Source organism: Ursus americanus, chromosome 12, assembly GCF_024610735.1.
Source record: "Ursus americanus isolate L20-20 chromosome 12, mUrsAme1.1.p, whole genome shotgun sequence".
NCBI lineage: Eukaryota > Metazoa > Chordata > Mammalia > Carnivora > Ursidae > Ursus > Ursus americanus.
The window spans coordinates 6,669,405-6,688,400 of record NC_142138.1 but is presented as its reverse complement, the minus strand read 5'-3'; the positions used below and the strand labels follow the sequence as shown (position 1 = coordinate 6,688,400).

Here is an 18,996-nt window from a genome sequence, read left to right as displayed (position 1 = left end):
CGATGCCGTCCCGGTTCCAGGCTTTAGTAGGGTCCTTCTGTTTGTTCCCTTTTTCCTTCCCCTTTTCCTTTCAGCAGCTCTTATTCACACACACCCCCATTCAAGTGTGTGTTCTTTTTTTTTTTTCAAGATTTTATTTATTTATTTGAAAGAGAGAGAGTACAAGCAGGGGGAGGGGCAGAGGGACAAGCAGACTCCCCACTGAGCAGAGAGCCCGACACGGGGCTTGATCCCAGGACCCTGAGATCATGACCTGAGCCGAAGGCAGAAGCTTAACCGACTGAGCCACCCAGGTGCCCTTCAAATGTGTGCTCTTAGATATATTTCTTAGATGAAATACAGGATTTTGCATTTATCCCTCTTCCATTTCATCTTATTGATTTCAGCCCAACATTCCAGCTGGTTGAGATCTTCTTTTCCATTTGTGTTTAAAATACAAAACAGAATTTGAGGAAAGCCAAAGCCAAAAAAGAAAATCCAGCCATAATCCCAAGAACCGAGCCCAACTGCACGTCACCCCTGGGAGGCCCTCCTGTCTGTCCATGGGCAGCACCTCTTTGTTCCCGGTGGTTGGCCAGTCTCCCGTGACCCTGCCTTGCTTGTCCATCATCATGTGGCCGATATTTTCCCCCTCTGCTGCCCGATTTGCACAGCTGTCATTTTAATGCCCTTCCCGGTATTGGTTTGTGATTACCTTCTTATCTCTCGTGTGCATTTTGTTGTCTCTAGTGTCTTGCTATTAGAGATAATGCTGCCATGATCGTTTATGGTTGTTTGTTTCTTAAATTCCCGGGACTGAGCTAATTGGGTTAAAGGGCAAGAACATTTTATAGTCCCTTCCGTGTGTTGTTGTATTGCTTCCCAAAAGGTTCAGCCATGTCTCAAGCAGGGTAGACATGCATGTGTTTTTGGAATTTTTAAAGATGCAGGATGAATTAACTCTCTATGTAAATGTACTTTTTAAACTCCTTTCTAGGCAAATTGTCTGGGCATGCATTTGGGTATGTGAGATCCTTGTGGAATTTGATTCTATGATATGCCCTTTCTCCCAGTTTTACAGTGTATACATATGATCTTTTGTGTCCTAACCAAATTATCAATAATAATGCTTAGTTCAGTGAAAAGCAAAGAGCCATGTGGTCCTCCACTAAAGACCCTCTTCTCATCACCAATTAGCCTTTTCTGAGCTGGGTTATTCTAGTAGCTACAACTCCATCTAGTGAGATCATGCAATGGCTCTGAGATGTGGCATTTGAGTTTCCACCTGAAGGATGACAATGACTGTCAGTTGACCATATGTGTGTCAGTCCATCCCTCCCCCCTTTCATTTTACATGTGCTGAATGTCTAGGCTGTGCCCAGCACTCTGACAGGCACTGCTGGTCAGGTCCAAGCAGGGAGTCACACCTCCAGTGTGGCTCCGAACGCTGTGTTCTTTCCACTGCTCCAGAATACACTCTTTCAGCCCCATCTGATCTGACACCTGAGGATGTGGGCATTTACTGTTTCATGAGGTAAAGGGGAGAGAGAGTCCGTATTCTAGCCTCACCATCTGTATCCAGAAGTTTCTCCTATGAGTAATGATGGAATTCATTCAGGCATTCAACAAGTATTTATTGGGTGCCCACTATGTGTCAGTCACCGGTCTAAATGCACAAAGGGCTTAAACTCTAGCAGACGTGGAACGAGGAAGATAAACAGTAAACATAATAAATTAGAAAATGGCAGAAGGTAGTGAATGCCCTGAGAAAAAGAAAAGCAGTGCAGAGTCAGGGAGACCGTGTGCGGCGGGGAGAAGGCTGGCCTATCGGTGGGGGTGCCGGGGGAGGCTCGTTGAGATGGTGAGGTCTGAGCAGAGGGCCCAAGGCGCTGAGGTGGTCAGCACGGGGTAGGCAGCCCTGCAGGACCCTTGCCATGGGAGCTGGAGGGATCCCAGTGGTGGGAAGTGAGGGACATTAAGTATGTCCCGTCTGCCCAGAGCCTCAGTTTTACTCTCAGATGAGAGGAAGGGAGTGGAGGAGAGGAGGAAGGGTGGATTTTTAACTTGAAGACACTGTTTATAGCAACCAGCAGGATCCTAGCAGAGAAGAAGCATTTTCATGAAGAAAATGAAACAGGAGACTTCATAAAAGATGGGCATTTGAAAGAGGTGGTGGTGAAGCGCTGCTCCCGCCGGCACCGTCCCTCCGGTCCCTCCGGGAGGCCAGGGGTGGGGGCAGCGGCGCTGGGAGCCAGGCGGTCCTGGGTTTGAATCCACGGCCCCTCTCCTGCTCCATGAGTCCCATGGGTTCCTGAGCTTCTGTTTCCACAGCAGAAACACGACAACAGTGGTTCTCACTCTGTAGTGTTGTTGGGAGGACAACATGAGGAAGCACGCTAGCCAGCTCCTGACGCAAAAGCGGGCCCCGGAGGCGCTCGGCTGCCGGCACCCGGACGGCGTGTGGGAGCCAAGGGATCCTTGCCCTGATGCGTCCTGTCCTCAGATGGGGTGGTATCGACGCCGGGCATGCTGACGGCTCGGAGCCCTGGCAAGCGCGCTCTCTCTGCCTCTCTTCACCCGTGTAGTACAGCCCCGAAAACTCGGCCTCTGAGGATTTGCTCTAAGGATTCGGTGAAATCCCCAGTGAAAGTGTGTGAGCAAGACCCTGGCCCTGAATGGGTCCTGGCTAAATCCGCGTCCTTTTGCTGGCGTAGCACCTCGGGTCCCTGGCGCGGCGTGCACCTGTCGTCGCGGTCACAGTCACAGCCCCCACCTTTGCACAGTAAAACTTAGAGAACCAGCTTTATCTAATGAGGGATTGTCTGTATGCTGTAGACCATCAGCCTGTGTCTCAGCCCAGGGGTTTCTAAAAAGATAGCAAAATGGTCACGCCCAGCCTGGGGGGCCTGGGTCCAGGAGCCTAGGTGCTCGTTGGATGAATGAATGTGTGAATGAATGAATGGCTTTATTATTATTACATTGGCTAATAATATAAAAGACAGATATTACTGCTTGTGAGTCCTCATAGCAGTTCTCTGATGTGTCTCTATTTTGAGGGTAAGGAACCAGGCTATAAAGAAGGGTAATTTGAATTTCCTGAGTTACATAGTTAATGGATGGAACTTAAACCCAAGTCTCCCGAGGCAAGATCCAATGCTCTCTCCTCTCTACCAGTGGTTCTAAAACTTCAGCCTGCTTCAGAATTTCCCACAGGGCTTGTTGAAACCCAGAGCACAGGTCCTGCCCCAGAGTTCCCATTCATCAGGTCTTGGTGCGAGGCTCAGGAATTGACATTTCCATCTAGTCTCAGGGTGATGCCGGAGCTGCTGGTCTAGGGACCACACTTGGAGAATCACTGATCTCAACAAAGGTACTTTTCCATATTGTAATTATGTTAAGTGGCATGTAATTACATCTTGGTGTTTTCATACCAATGTGCTACAACCAGGAGAAGCTGTGGTTAGAGAGCAAGAAGGATGGACAGAGGGCCTGGGCCTCGCAGCCGACTCTGCAGCCAAGTGCTTAGTCTCACTACTTTGAGACTCACTTTGTCATGTGGAAAATGGGATTTTCCATCTGCCTTCCAGGGGTGATGGTAGATTGGATGACGAGGCGGTAGATTGGAAGAGGGACTATTTCAAGAAATCAGTAGGGCAAATCCTCCCTGTTTCAGTCATTTGCTGTGTCCATTTCCAGGTGTCAGGGACATGAAATAAAACAAAAAAAGAGCCAGACCCCCACATCCTCCCTCTGCACCAACACCCTCCCGCCCCAAACAATAACCAGAATTACTGACAAGTACCTATATTTGAGTTGTGGATTTTCTCTCTCTGTTCTTGTATCTGAATAATTCTCAAATTCTATCATAATTACATCCACCATCCACTTCAGCATCTTGGTTTCTATTTTGTTCGCTGATGGAGTCTGAGCACCTGGCACATAGTACACACTCATGAAAAAATTATTGAATAAATAAATGCAAAAGTCAAAGACTCAGTAGGAGGCTGTGGCCCCAATCCAGATCTGAACTAAAGCAAGGACCCCAAAGTTGGAGGAGGAGGAATGGAGCAGAGACAAACCCTGGAGTCATTGCGACTCAATCCCAGTGCGGGAAGGACAGGCCTGTCCCTTAGCTCCTGCCTAGGGGCAGGCCACGGGTGTTCCTGAAGAGGCCAGTAGTGTTATGGGAAGAAGGAGGTAATAAATGTCCGGGGCCTGGGCCACTCCCACACAGAGTCTTCTGTGGGAAGAATCTGGACAAGGGATCCTCCTTGCCCCCTGGAATGGGCCCCTGAAATTTATCCAGAAACTTTTAGTGAGCCCAGATTGCCAGCAATCACCCTGGTCACCCCTGAACTCATGGTAGCAGCTGTCAGAGAAGCGATACAGGAACAAATGCCAGGCTAGCTTTCTCTGCAGCACTGTCCTTGGTTCCCTGCCATTAATTCCTCGGCAGTTCTCACTCACGGCCATCTGCAGCCCTGTCCAGAGCTCAGCAGACATGGGATTTTCATGCCGAGAAAATTCCGGGGGCTTTAGGGTCTGAGCTGCAGACCCAGCCAGAGGGGCTGTGGGGATTTGTTCATACTATGCCTGCCCCGACCCCACCCTTACGTACACCTTTCCCTGGTTTTGGAGCACAGTGACCCCACCGAAATGGTTTTCTGAGACCAGTCGTGTGTCAGCTCTGTTTTAAATTGCCTTGTGCCTCTGCTCGTCTGTCAGCCTGGACTGTCAGTCATGGTGCCTCCATCTTTCTTGCTGGACTGTGAGCACTCACAGGGGCCACCATGTGTTCCTCCCTGAGTCCCTGAGCCCAGCACAGGGCCGGGCACAGATGAAATCCCGGCCTCTGATGACCAAAGGCTATGCCAAACCAGCAGTTCCCTCCGCCGGGAGGTTTAAGGCTTTGGGGAATCAGGAAAGCCCTTCAAGAGAATGTCCTGAGACCTCCCTGGCTGTGTTCCCCCAGGACAGGGCACTGCCAAGTCAAGAAAGAAGGAACGGATCTGGCAGTGGTGAAGTGTGAGGAGTCTGACCTCACACTGCCTGGGGCTGAGGCAGGCTCCCCTGCGCCCGCCCCCCCAATCCACGTGACCTGGAGTAAGTTCGGTAACTGGTCTGGGCCTTAGTTTCCTCCTCGTAAAATGGAGGTCTCAGGCTCCCGTGAGCGCTCAGTGCGTGTCTATAAAGCTTAGAGCTGCCCCGGACACACAGTGCTATGTAAACGTTCGCGGTCATTGTGAGCAGGGGGCAGGAGGTGGGAGAGGATAGACGTTTCAAGGAGGGGAGGTGAAGTTGGTATTGAGAGAGGAGGCAGGAGAGGGGTGTAGGGGTGAGACCGTGGAGGGCCTTGGCCCCAGGCTGAGGTGCTGGCCCCTGAAGACCACAGACAGCTGCTGAAAAATCAGGCCAGCATCGGTGCGGTGGGCGGCCTGGGGAGAGACAGGAGGCCAGGAGGTTTTTGGAATAACCCAGGTGAGCGATGTTGAGGAGCAGATGTCCACTGTCCCTCCTCCCTGACTGTTGGCACGCCACGTGGGAACCAAGCTGCGAGCACCATTGTGCAGTGGTCCAGGTGGGACGGGCCCGGGCACCTGTGTCCAGAGCAGCCCCTCCTTCACACAGCCCCCGTGCTCTGGGCCGCTCAGGGCAGGCCCTCCTGGTCGGGACTCTGCCCCTGCAGAGGCAACAGCCCCCAAGGGGGAGATGAACCGTGTCCAGGGAGGGGGCCGACTGCAGGCCTGGGTTTGACTGTGTCAGGTCTCCCTGAGCACCCGCTCCCCGACGCCGTGGAAACAGCATCAGTGTGAGGCCAGCGCAGGTTTGAAGCTTCCCTCCACCACTGTTGAGTAACATGACCTTGGACAAGCGACTGAACCTTCTGGGTCCTCAGATTTATTAGCTACGTGGAAAGAATACCATCAGCACTGTGTCAGGGCTGTTGTGCGAAGTCTGGGCACACGGCGCTCACTAACGGGCTGCCCGGCCCTCGGCCCCACGAAGCAGGCAGCAGGGATGGCGCGCTCCGCCTGCTTCTGGAAGCCTTCGTTTCCCCTGTTGATTTTTTTCTCGAATAAATTTGACATGTAGCATCGTGGGAGTTTAAGGGGTACAGTGTGTTACTTTGAAGCATTTATACGCGATATCCGGGTGTAGCAGTATTTATCACGTGTCCGATAGTATTGTCTATATTCATTCCACTGCGCATTAGATCGCCGCGGCTTCTTCACTGCTCATTACAAGCCCGTTTCCTCGGTTACAGCGCCCGGGACCTGCAGTCCGGTTACAGTGCCCGTGACCTGCAGTCCTCCTGCTCCCCCTGCCCCTCCTCCCGTGAGGGAGCAGATTTCAGCCTGTGACATATTCTTTCCCCAAACGGTGCAAAGCCCTTGGCCCTGGATATGAAAAATGAGAGCCACTCACTACTGAGAAGCTATCATTGTGGGTAGAAGGAGGGAGGCCGCAGTTCCTCTTTCCAATGGCTCTTTAAATTATTTTCATTTTGCTGACTTGGCACTTTTCTGAGAAGGAGCTTTGGGAGGTGGTTATAGGCCATTTAAGCAGAAAGCCTCATTGGCTCCAATCTCTTGGGGAAGGGAGAGATTTAACCCTTCGTAGCCCAGCCTGGTGCTGCCTTCCTCAGGACCCAGGGGGGTAGGTGGGGCTTTGTAGGGTGGGGCTGCCCTTCAGGGAGCCTGGTCCAAGACTGAGTGCCCCACACACCTGGAGATTTCCAGTGTTGCCCGTTAAAGGCACAGAGGGAATAGAGACTATGGCCAGATTTGAAGGTGGGTTGGGCTCTCCTAGGTTTTAAACTATTATTATAAGTTGGCTTCTTTTCTTTTCTTTTTTTTTTTTTGTCTTTAAGATTGATCTTTTGGGTTTTTTGGGTGGGTTGGTCACTTTTTTTAATTTAGATTTTACTTAGTTAAGATACAGTGCAATATTGGTTTCTGGAGTAGAATTCAGTGATTCATCACTTACATACGACACCCAGTGCTCACCATAACAAGTGCCCTCCTTAATACCCATCACCCACTTAACCCATCCCCCACCCACTTCGCTCCATCAACCCTCAGCTTGTTCTCTAAGAGTCCCTATGGTTTGTTTCCCTCTCTCCTTTTTTCTCTTTTCCCCACATCCTGTATGTCCCTCTGTTTTCTTTCTTAAAGTCCACATGAGTGAGATCATATGGTATTTGTCTTTCTCGGACTGGCTTATTTCACTTAGCCTTATATTCTCTAGCTCAGTCCACATCATTGCAAATGACAAATTTCATTCTTTTTGATAGCTGAGTAATATTCTTTTGTATACATATACCACATCTTTATCCATTCATCTAAGACTGAGCTTTTGATCCGGACTTCCTTACTCAGTGTGAGAAGGGCAGCCAACAAGAGCACGTGATGCGTCCCCCACCCCTTTCCCCTGCCCAGGGCCAGGAGATCTTTCCAGTAGCTTTGCTGAGCTCCTCCTGTAGGTCAGGATCCACACTGAAGACATTACGCATTGAGATCATCACAACAAGAGTATTTCAGAATTGGCGTTACTGTCTTTATTTCTCCTGATGAGGACACCGCAGCCCAGAGAGGTTAGCTTTTTTGCACACTGTCACAGATCTGATAAGTGAAAGCTTCAGGATTGAAATCCAGGTCTTTCCGAGACCAAGCCCACTGTTGTTTCATCAGGGCCTCAGTGCCTTCTAGTAATCACACTGACTGCTAGTGGGCTGGGTGCCAGACCTGCCCTCTAGGACAGAGTTAGAGGAGGGCTCGTCTCCCCCTGGTTGGGGTTGGGGTATAGCCGTGTCATAAGTTTCCCCTCCCTGCAGTAGCAGGGATGGTGGAAAGATGGAGGCAAACGTCCCACAGCAGGATAACTGTACATGTGCATACGTGAGCACTGACTTTCTTCCTAGAGCGAAATATCATACAGCCAGCAACCAACTAGAGATGCGTGTATCCGCATAACTAAATCCCCAAAGCATGATGTGGAGTCAGAAAAGCAGGCAGTGGAAGGAAACAGAGTTTGAGTCGACGTAGGTGAATCCATCCAACATGCAAGCCGCCAGCACAGGCCGCTAAGGGACGCGGAGCCACGCAGTCGGAGTGTGAGGACGCGGGAGGGAGAGAGGCATGGCCTCTGGGGTCGTCCCACTCCGGGGTGGGATGGGCAGGGGTACAAAAGAGGTGTCTGCAACATTGTCACTATTTCACACAAAAAGACAAAAGGGGGATCTGAAGAGAAAGAGCAGAAAGCAGAGGGGTTCCGATATAGCATGCCTGGGGGGCCCGGCGCGGGGGGTCTGCGACACACACCTCCCCTTCTGTGTGCCTGAAGAGCAGACCTGGGCCTGGGGATCCAGGGCCTAGGGGCCAGTGTGAACCCCGCCCTCACAGGCTCGTGGCAGGATGAAGCGAGGGATCAGTGGAGAAAGCATTTTTTAAACTGTAAAACGTTGTAGGGATGTAAATGGTGCCGCACGCGCCTGTGCTCTGTTCTGGTCTGTCTGCCTGGCTAGCTGGCGAATTCCTCCAGGCAAAGACAATTTTGAATTCATCTCTTGACCCTTCCAAGCTCAGGAACTATTGCTGGCTCTGGGCCAGGAGCCCGGATCGCAAGCTCTGCCATCAGTCCCTCCCGCCGCCTCTGCTCCCCAGGACTGTTTGCATTGAGGGGTAACAGCCTGTTCCAGGCTTTCACCTCTGTGGACAATGAGATTGATTGCTCAGCGCGGTGTCAGGCACTGACAGGAGAAAAGTCCAAAAGAAACCCATTCGTGGGCCCTGTGGGCACAAGAGAACGCTGTAGTGGTGAGAGCCCCCCCTCCAGGCTCTCCCCTCTGGCCCCATGCAGGGCAGGCTCCTGAGCTGCACGTCCTCTGTACTATGTCCCCACAAAGCCCTTGCTTGATCCTTCTGTGGCCCTAAGGGAAGCAGGGATGCCGAGGCTGGGGCGTAATAAGGAGCAGAACCAGACCACAAATCCAGGACTGGCGGATTCCCAAACCTGTGCTGTCCTCCCTGGGCGGAGGTGTCCCCATGGACCGTGAAGTCAGAGCTGCCATCAGAGAATCCACGTATGGCAGCGAGATGTACATCCCCCCTCCTCATGATTCAGTGGACGGGGGCTCAGGCAAGGACGAGAGTGGGTAATCACGTCTCCGAGCCGACCGGAGTGGCTGCCACTCGGAGCTCCCTTTGTATTTTGAATATGCAGTCTCTAATTAGACTTTGCCTTAATTGCAAGATTTCCATACGCCCTGCAACTGCCGTGCACTCTGTCTGGGGATAAACACGTCCATCAAGCGAGAAGCAAATTGTGGCTGCTGCCTTGGCCCCGTCATCCCGTTTGCTCGCTCTGCTACGGTTCCTCTGGGGACGTACTCAGCCTTCCCCTGTGAAAGTGCTCTGGGGCCCACATTTTAATCAAAAGCGTACCTGCCTCTAGGAAAAAGTAGAGGCACAGCTCAAAAGTGATTAAATTTAATAACCAAAAGACCAGAAAAAGTCTGCTTTGCAATGCATAATTTCACCATATATTTATTTATTTCATCATGTGGCCACATTCTGTACGCTGTATGGGGACACTTTATTAAAAATGCCATTTATTTTAACAGCAGCAATAACGGAAAACGCACACCTTTTTTTGCCTCCCCACCGTGTTAAAGACATTTGTGGTTATTAAATTACTCTTGAGTAGAGGAATGCCTGTCTCCAAATTTACTCTGAAGTATTTCAATAAAATGATCTCAAATGTTTATTCGCTCAGCAAATACTCACCCAAAGCCCTTCCGGGCCAGGTGCCTCGCCGGCGCTGGCGCGGGATAACGAGGTGCAGCCCACAGAGCCCCGCCCCGCCTCCCAGGCGCGGGGCAGAGGGGGGGAGGCACCTGAAGGCACAGCCCGGGCCGCCCCCGGGGGCTGTTGGAGCAGCGTGTGTTCAAGCTGTGAACGAATGAGTGAATGAACGGAGGGGGGGTTGGGTGGTGGTGGAAAACCTGGGCGGTTCTGCGTTGCAGCGCCGGGCCGAAGCTGTGCGGGGCGTTGCAGGGGCACAAAGGAAGGACTGAAGCGCTTTCCCTGAGTGCCCTGGGGGAGGTGCCCGCGCGGCCGCTTCTCAGGTGAGAACGAGCTTCAGGCGGGAACCTCAGGGCCTGAGGACGGCGAAAGGCGCTAGGAGCCGAGGGGCCGGGTGACGTAAGGCCTGCGGGCCATAAACCAGCCCCACCCCCGCCAGTGTCCGCACGGCTGCCCCCGCTTCCTCCAGCTCTCCGCCGGCTCCCTCGGGAGCAGGGCTGGCCTTGTGGGGCCAGGCCCAGGGCAGGAGCGCTCAGGCTGCCCCCCAGGCGGGCGCGCTCCAGGCCTCCGCCATGGCTCCACTTCCGTCCGTCCTCAAACGGTTACTGGGACGTTGGCGGGTCCCCGCCGCGGGCTGCGAGGTATGTCTTGTAAGCACGATGACCAGAAGCGAGCCTCGCATATAATGGGGGCTCGAAAGTTGGGTAAACAGATGGGTGAGTGGACACTGAACAACCGGAAAAGCTCGGCGTTTGCTCGGCGCGTTGAGAGGTTCGGAGTGGGGTGTGGAGTGCGGGGTCCGAGTGCGACCTGCTGAGTGACAAGGCTGCGGGGTGGCAGGCCCTGTGATGAAGTTGGGGAATATGCGTGAGGTTCACTGGGGTGGGGTCCGGAGCCGACGACCAAGAAAGAATTCTTGGGGCGTCTTTGGTGCGAAATGGTGGTTTATTAAAGCGCGGCGACAGGACCCGTGGGCAGAAAGAGCTGCTGCCCCCGTTGTGAGGGGTGGCCCATTATATACCCTCAAGTGGGGGGGGGCTAGGGATAGCGGAAGTCTCTAAGGAGTTTTGGAAGCAAGGTCTCCAGGACCTTGAGGGGGCTGGCTACTGTTGGGAAAGCGTCGTTTATTACCGTCGAATAAAACCTGAGTCATGAGACCCTCCAGATGTATGTCGCTGGGCCACATGCTTGGGGATGATTGCCAATACGTATCTCGGGGGTTAGAGATAAAGGAAGTTTCCAAAGGAATTTTTATACATTAAAGTAGACTTACAGGATCTTGGTGGAGGGCAGGGGGTCGGGCTAGGACTGCCTTTTGCCCTTAGCAAAGTATGAACATCGAGGCAGCTGAGTTCCTAGAGGAATGTCACCATGCCTGTTTCAAGGACTTGTCAATGGGCTGTAGGTAGTAAGGACTGTTTCTTCGTCCTTAGGGCAGCAGGAGTGCGTGAGGAATGTCACATACATCCCATGGGGGGGGGGGTTGCAGAGTGTCAGCTTCTGCTTTGTCCTCAGTTTGCCTTCCGTTCCCTCATCACCTGGGCTAACGGGCTGGACGATGCTCTGACGTGGCCACAGGGACGGGTGTTAAGCCTGGGAGGGACTAGTCAGACTGGTGCTTCAGAAGGACCACTGTGGTGGAATTGTAGACGATGAACAGGTGAGGGTAAGAACTGAGGGGGGAGCAGTCCGGAAGCTGGTTGAACGGCCCCGGCAAGAAATGTGGGGCCAGGGCAAAGCAGGAGTGCGGGAATGAAGGGGTGGGGCAGATCAGAAGAAGCACGTGTTTGGGGTGAAGCCGCGGTGACTTGCTGTTTGGACAGAGCGGGGAGAAGAGTCGGACTCAGCGATGCCCGGCCCCCCCCCCCCGCCATTTCTGGTTTGGCTGAGTGGGTGGGCAGTGATGTCACTCACTGGGAGGGGACAGGGACCTCACCTCCCTCGGGGCACTGAGGCAGGGCCGTGGACAAATACTTGTTCTAATTGGATCTCTGGCAGATCATGAATCACAGGGTTTGAAAGCAACATCCAAATACGGGTCTCATGTTTGGGGGTCCCTGCTGAGCCCCAGAGAAGCAGCTGGCAGGATTGCCTTTTGAAGTTAAGACAGATGCTGGCCTGTCTGGTGAGGGGCCACTGAGAATCTGCCCGTGTCTCCTGACTGCTCACACCAAGACGTCCTGCTTTAGTCCCCATTCCCTTCAAAATAACCGTAGGGAACAGCATGAGCATAGGATTTTCGTTTTTCGTTCTGAACGAGTAGGCATGAGTCTCTTCTCCATTATGAACCAGACTCAGGAGAGGCATCTGGTCTCTCTTAACCTCAGTTTTATCAGCTGTAAGATGGGAACAAGGGTGCTGTCTTTCTTGTGGCGTCACTGTGAAGCTCTAGCTGTTGAAGGGATTGAGCAGGTTTAGAAAACTGAAAAGGGCTGCTCAGGGGAAGAAGCCAGGAAATGCCACAGGTGAGCAGGAGGTGGGGGGCAGGGCCGCAGACCCAGGACCAAGGGCTGCCAGCAGAGGCAGGGTGTGGGGGAGGGGCCCTGTGCCTCGCCTCCCCCTCAGGGGCTTCCTCAGAACCTTGAGGTCAGTCAAGCGGCAGCTGGTGCCATAGATTCCTCAGATGTGCCCTCCATCCAGGCTCTGCCAGACCCTTCCAGAGAGGGCTGAGCTTCCCCACGCACAGAGCACTGTTGGGGCTCATTCCTTAGAAAACTGCCCTGGAGGAAGCTCACCATGCCCCCATCTTATGACCTCCATGGGCACCCAAGTGGCCCTTCTACCGGCCCAGCCCCCAGCCCTTTCCACTGTGAACAAACTCCTGTTTCTATTCTCTGTTGGAGCCCCTGCCCCCAGCACCTTATAGATCCCTCCCTGTCCCCCTGCCTCAAGCCTGGCTGTCCCCAGGGGAAGGGACCCTTCACATCTTTCTCCTCCGGGTCAGCTCCTGGGCCACTCCTCACCTCAGGTGCTATCTTTTCCAGGAACCTTCCCGAATGCTTTCCCTGGGCCCTGCTCTCACTTGAATTCTATTTGCTTCTGTGTCTTTCCCACTCGCCAGACCAAGGACTTCTCGAGGACAGCGACTGTGTCTTCCTTCCATGAGGCCCCGTGCCCAGCACAGCATGGCTTCGCACAGCGTGGGCATCAGTCAGGGGTGCCAAGCACTTTATCTGTGGCGAGTGGATGCACAGCTGCAGTTTCTCCTGAGTAAGGGGACACTGTGCCCCGCAAGTAGCCAGCAGTTCTCGGGGCCGGGGAATGAGGGCAGAGACAACCGGGCCGGGCTGCAGGCACCTCTTCCCTGCGGGGTTTCCCAGGAAGCCTGTCTACCGGGGCGGCCGTCCTGATGTCTCTCACGTGCACTTCTGTTTTAACCCCATTCATGGGGGCCACAGCCACGTAATTGGATTGAGCAGACACTGACAAGGTCAATTTGACAATTTCATTAATCTTTTATTAAACACGGGCCCTGAGCTCCAGCCAGGCTCGTCTGCTTGCCGGCCCCAGAACGTGTCTGGCATATTCCTGTCTCACATGCCTCCTTCAGGCCAGATGTGACTGTCCCGATGATGCCAGTAGCTACTGGGCGCTTCCCGGGTCCAGGCCTGATGCTGAGCAAGTCCCTTAGCCTCCCAGACCAGCCGAGCAGGGGGAAGGAATTGATTTATGTGTAAAGCACTCTGAACAGACTCCGGCCTGTATTTAGTGCTCTGCATTATTATTATTACTAGTACTATTACTATTACTACTACTACTAATATTAACTCACAGATTGCCCTTCAGATGTAGGGATGAGGACCTCATTTTGCTAAGGTGGAAACTGAGCCCCAGCCAGGGCAAAAGGGGTGCTCAGGGTCTTACCATGGGGACAGAAAGCAGCAAACAGTGGGACTGGAATGTTGGGAAAAGGCCGGGTCCTGAGACCTCCTCCAGCTCCCAGGGCACTTGGAGGATTGGAGGCGACGATGGGGGTGGTTTGACCCTCACGGTGCCTGGCACATGCCAGCACAGGTCTGTCGAATGAAAGCTGGAAGGAATATGTATGGAAAGCTTATGCAAGCTGGAGCTCCTGTAGACTTGCGGGGAAGAGGGGAGCCCTTCTGGGGAGAAGGGAACTGGAGGTAGCCGTGAGCCCTTAGGACTCAGAGGGAAGTGGGGGACAGAAAGCACCAGCCAAGGGGGCCGCAGAGGTGGAAGCTGAGCTGGAGCAAGAGTGCTGGGAGTGGAGTGGGGGGCGGGTGAGACACAGTCCAGGAAGGTGAGGCTGGAGACCAAGGCAGAGGCCACATCCCAAGGGCCTTTGGGGAGCCATGGAGAGGGTTCCAGCAAGGAGTCGTGCCATCCAGTTTGCATTTCAGAAAGTTTACTCTGGCTTCCATGGGAAGGCCCGGAAAAGGATGTACTTAAGGAAGGGAGGTCGTTAGGAGGCTGCTTCAGGAATCCGGGCAAGAGGAAACAGTACTCAGAAGTGGTGGGGACACAAGGGCAAGGAGGGGCCGGAGAGGGGGGCCAGGGGCAGAGGGCCGCAAAACCCTGGGCAAGGGCACACTTGCTTTGGTGCTGGGGGAGCTGGGGAGCGGGTGTCATGCCAGGTCCAGGTGGTCACCCCGAGCACCTGCCCCCAGGGGTAGCGGGAAGGGTGGTACTTGCCTGGAAAAGTCCATCCCCGTGCTTCTGAACCTGTTAATTAGTGGTGACAGACAAGGTGTCAAATGAGGCCTTTCTGACATCACCATGCCTAGTGCTTGTCTTCTTAACTGTGAACAGACGAGCTGCCTTCAACACCAAAGGTTAATGGCTTCGCTGGTAAGGCCAGGGACACTGGCAGCCACAGACTCACACATGGAGACTGACAGACTCCCAGAGACATGGGAGGCCATCAAGAGCACTTTGTTAGTTTGCTGTGATGTCACTGAAGGTCTGAGCCAGTCTCACCTCCAACATGCAGCATCTTCCAGCATCTCTGAACCTCAGGACCCTCCTCCTTTCCTGATCCCAGCTCTCCCACAAGTGCCCCAAGAGTGCTGCCCAGCCCGTGTCCCCTCCAGTCAATAGACTCTGTGATGCCAGCCATGGGTGGAGGGGAGCAGCAGGGGCAGACAAATAAGGACACACTGTGCCAGGAGTGAAGGCTGACCCAAAGAGGAGAGATGGAAGACTCTGTGTGAGAGGTTAATCATCAGGGAAGGCTTCCCAGAGGAGGTGAGGTTTGCACTGGATCTAAAGAATGCTCAGGGGCTTCTACGTCCATAAGTAGGCCAGTGCAGTGGTGAATTGGGGATGCTTCTTGAAGAACTACCTTATGTCCTAATATTGGTCTTATTTCTGGTTATAAAATCCCTACAGAGATGGGAGACCCAGTCTTACTCCTTTCTGAATCTTCCCAGCACCATATGGAAGGCATGAAAGCATGTTTAGTGGGACGTCTCCTCACAGTGAAAGAGAAGAAAGAAAGAAGGGAACAGGGATGGTGAGAGAATGAGTGGAGGTTCCCGGGAGGGATCCTTAAACCCCATCTGACCAGACTGTCTCCTGCTGGGAAAGCTTGCATGACTCCCCGCTGCCCTGACAAAGCCTCGCCTCTTAGCTCTGGTGGCAGAACTCTTTGTATCTGGCCCACCAGCCTTCTCCCCCTGTTCACCTTCCCTCCAAATGCAACATCCCACATCTTTGGCTTCTGCATTTCCTTGGACAGGCCCAGACAGTTCCCGCCTTCCAGCCTTTGTCTCTCTGCTTCCTCTTTCTGGAAGGTCTTTTCCATCCAGTGAACACGTCCTCCGCGTTGTTGTCAACTACAGTGAGCAGTCTCTCTGAGGAGAACTTTGGAGCCCAGAGACCTGCATCCGCCCTGTTCATGTCCCGCCCTCCAATGCAGGGAAGCCGCTTTCCCTCATTGTCACATCTGTTGCTCGCCAGAAGCTGTCTGGTGAAGGGGGAATGAGTCCCGGCAGCACTCCCTGTGAGCTGTGTGACCTTCTGACAGTTATTTAATTTCTCTGTGCCTCTGGTTCCTCATCTGTGAAACAGGATAACAGTAGGCTCTACTTCACGGGGTTATTACAAGGATTAAACTCGATAATTCTGCGAGCTCTTAGAAGAATGCTTGGCAGATAGCGAGCGCTCACTGAAGACTAGCTGCGGCAACTGATTTTTAACTTCTAGAGTAATACAGGGCAATGCAGAAAAACTGGTGGAGGGGAGGCCCCAAATTACAAAGGAATAGTATCACCATTCAAATAGCTGTTAGACTAGTATACGCCTTTCTAGTTTTCTACTGAACGTGTTTTTTGTTATATGTTATATACACACCCACGAAATACATACAAATATCACATCTTTCTTTGTAGCTTGCTTTCCTCACTAAACAATATATAAAAATGCTTCAGTAAACAAGCTGTATTTTTATCTGTCTTTGCAGCCATGAAGACTTGCTCAGAGCCTAGTACAGAATAGACAGTTCATGGAACTTTGTGGAGGGGAAGGAGAAGGGAGAACAAGACAGGCAAGCAGACTCTGAGCCAGAGTCAGTGATAGCTAGCAGTTGTCCCTGTGTCCTTTCCTCACTTTAGAGACAGACCCTGAGGCCAGAGAGGGGAGGGGGTTCCCTGAGCTCAATCAACAAGTCAATAGGAGGGAGACTGGGGACAAGGTGGTCTTTTTCCTCAGGGGGCCACCCTTTCCTTCCCTGCCCCCCCCCCCAGTCCTCCTGGCCTCAGGTCAAGTTCCCTTATTCAAGACCTGCTGTGTAGGGGCGCCTGGGTGGCACAGTGGTTGGGCGTCTGCCTTTGGCTCAGGGCGGATCCCGGCGTTATGGGATCGGGCTCCTCCGCTGTGAGCCTGCTTCTTCCTCTCCCGCTCCCCCTGCTTGTGTTCCCTCTCTCGCTGGCTGTCTCTATCTCTGTCGAATAAATAAATAAAATATTAAAAAAAAAAAAAAGACCTGATGTGTAGCCCTGTAGCCCGGGCAGGGACAGCCTTCTCACCCAGGTCTGGCCACACTTTGGGGCCTCCCCACAAGCCTGAGTTTGCAGGAAAGCCTGGGTCTCAGGCAGGCAGGCTTAGGGAAGCAGATGGAGGTGGCCCATGGGGAAAAGACGCCAACACCAGGGAGATTTATTTTCTATATCCCCAGATGGTGGCAGGCTACCTCTCAGAGGCAACAGTACTTTGGAAAATCATCTTCCTAAAAGAAGGAGGGAACAGGCTTTTTAGGCTTAGCCGTTCTAATCTGTTCCTCCCTTGGTGGCGCAGACAATCTCCTGGAAACAAGGCTCTAAGTATGGCCTCCCTTGCCCAGAAGACCTCAGTGAGCCCCACAGGTGGCAGAATAAAGCATCCCCTTGGTGAGAGGGGGTTGTCTTCTGGGACCCTCCTCACAAAGCCTCCCGACCCTTGCTCTCTGTGTCATTCCCACGGTGCCTCTGGGGCGGATGCTGTGCGCTCTGTCTCAGAGTCATCGTGGTCTCTCAAGGCCCTTCTCCTCGTCTCCCTCGGAGTGACCATTCCCTCTGCAGGGCTCCTGCAGCCCTGAGCTCACAGCTAGCCTCTGTGCTGTGCCTCACAAAACCTTTGCACCCCTGGCAAGCCTTCAGTGGGGCCACTGCCCTGCCCCTGGCACTCTCCGCCCCATCACAGTAGAAGCACCTGGGAGCCCGAGCGGAGGGCGGTTCTATAGCAAATGCCTGGGTGTGGGCTTGAGGGTCAGGCCGTTTTCCCACAAAGGCAACCTTCCAGCAGATGTGTGTTCATTAGCTGGAACCCTGGAAAATCCTGTGTTGCCTTGGACGATCTTCACCTCCGTTGAGCCTGTTTCCACACCTGCAAATGGCAGTGACCCTGCCCACATCACTAGGTTAGATGAGCAAACGTGTAGGAAACACGGAATGCATAGAGAATGCTCGCCAGCGTTCTTTCTCTCTCCTGCCCCTTTCCTTTCCAAGAACACCACTCTTAGACTCACAAAGTAAAATATTTCTAGACGCCACAAAGTGACCCCAAATCAAAGTAGAACAACAGATCTCACCCCTGATTGAACAAGTAAGGGTCTGCGGCCTTTACTTGAATTCCAGCCGGGGTGTCTCCGTGCCAGACCCTGGGATGTACCCCTCTGACCCGAGCCCCCCGCCCCGGCCGTTCCAATGGGCAGCTGCAGCGAAATGCCCAGTTTCTGGCCCGTGGAGTCCGGGCCGCCACAAAGCTGGATTTAACTGTGAGAAGCACGCCAAGCACCAGGGAGTCTCTGCCGAGGAAGATTAGTCTTTGTCACCTGCTACTGTATAATTAAAGAGGCTATTGCGGCAGAGCACCAGGATGCCCACCAGCAGCCCCAGAAACGCTTTCTGGAAGATGATGCCCATGGCAGGTGCTGATTGGCCCGAGCGCGTGGCAGAGTCTCGGTGGAGGTGCTCTCGGTCTGTCCCTTGGCAGTGGCAGTCTGGCTGCAGTCGGCTGAGCTAGAGATCCCACATCTGCCCAGGGCTGATGAAGTCCTTCTTGCTGGGCCAGGAGCTAAGCCTTCGGGCAAGTTCAGGGCAGGAAGGAGAGCCGGGGAGAAGGTGACTGGTCTCCCAGCTGGGGTACTTCACTCAAGGACAACCTCGGCAATGCGACCAGATGGCTTAAACTGTCCTCTCTCAGTGGATGTTCCAGATGGCTGAGGCTGACCCTCTGGAGCGTGGCCACCTTGGATACAGTTCCCCTGGTGCTCCCCTGAGGCTGCTGAGGGGAACTGTATTCAAGGGAGAGTTCTCGACTCAGAGGTCAGAGACCTTGGACGTGGTCGCTTCGTTCATTCCTTGAGTCATCCATCGATTCCCTGCTGCAATCATTCATTTACCAAGTACTTATGCAGTTACGACAATATTCCTGGCCTGTTCTGAATGCTGCTATTTGAAAGAGAGTCCTCGTGGAGCTGGTGTTCTAGTGGAGGGAGACAGACAACAGGACAAATGGGCAAGTGGATTTATAGTGGCAGGTAGCAACTAGTGCTTCTCAGGAAAGGAAGTGGTGCCGCAAGGAAGGTGGTCACGGAGCTCTCCTCTAAGAAGGTGGCATTTGAGCAGACCCACAAATGGAGCCAGAAAGCCAGCCCATGTGGCAGCTCAGAGACTAGCATTGCACTGCAGACCTCGGGATCAGCACATGCGGAGCCCCCGAGGCAGGGAGTGCTAAGGTGTCCCAGCAGAGGCATGAGGCCAGGGATGCGGGAAGT

The 18,996-nt window shown here is 53.4% G+C and overlaps 1 protein-coding gene across 1 annotated transcript in view; it reads left to right on the top strand.

Annotated features, from left to right (window-relative positions):
* Positions 1 to 9,023: 9,023 nt before the first annotated feature.
* The window catches only part of AGBL4 (AGBL carboxypeptidase 4), a 183,697-nt gene continuing 173,724 nt past the window's right edge, over positions 9,024 to 18,996 (top strand). Inside the window, exons 1-2 of the mRNA XM_087866308.1 lie at positions 9,024 to 9,129; positions 10,187 to 10,423. Of these exons, the coding sequence (XP_087722434.1) occupies positions 9,024 to 9,129; positions 10,187 to 10,423 (343 nt within the window). The remainder of the gene's footprint in view (positions 9,130 to 10,186; positions 10,424 to 18,996) is intronic.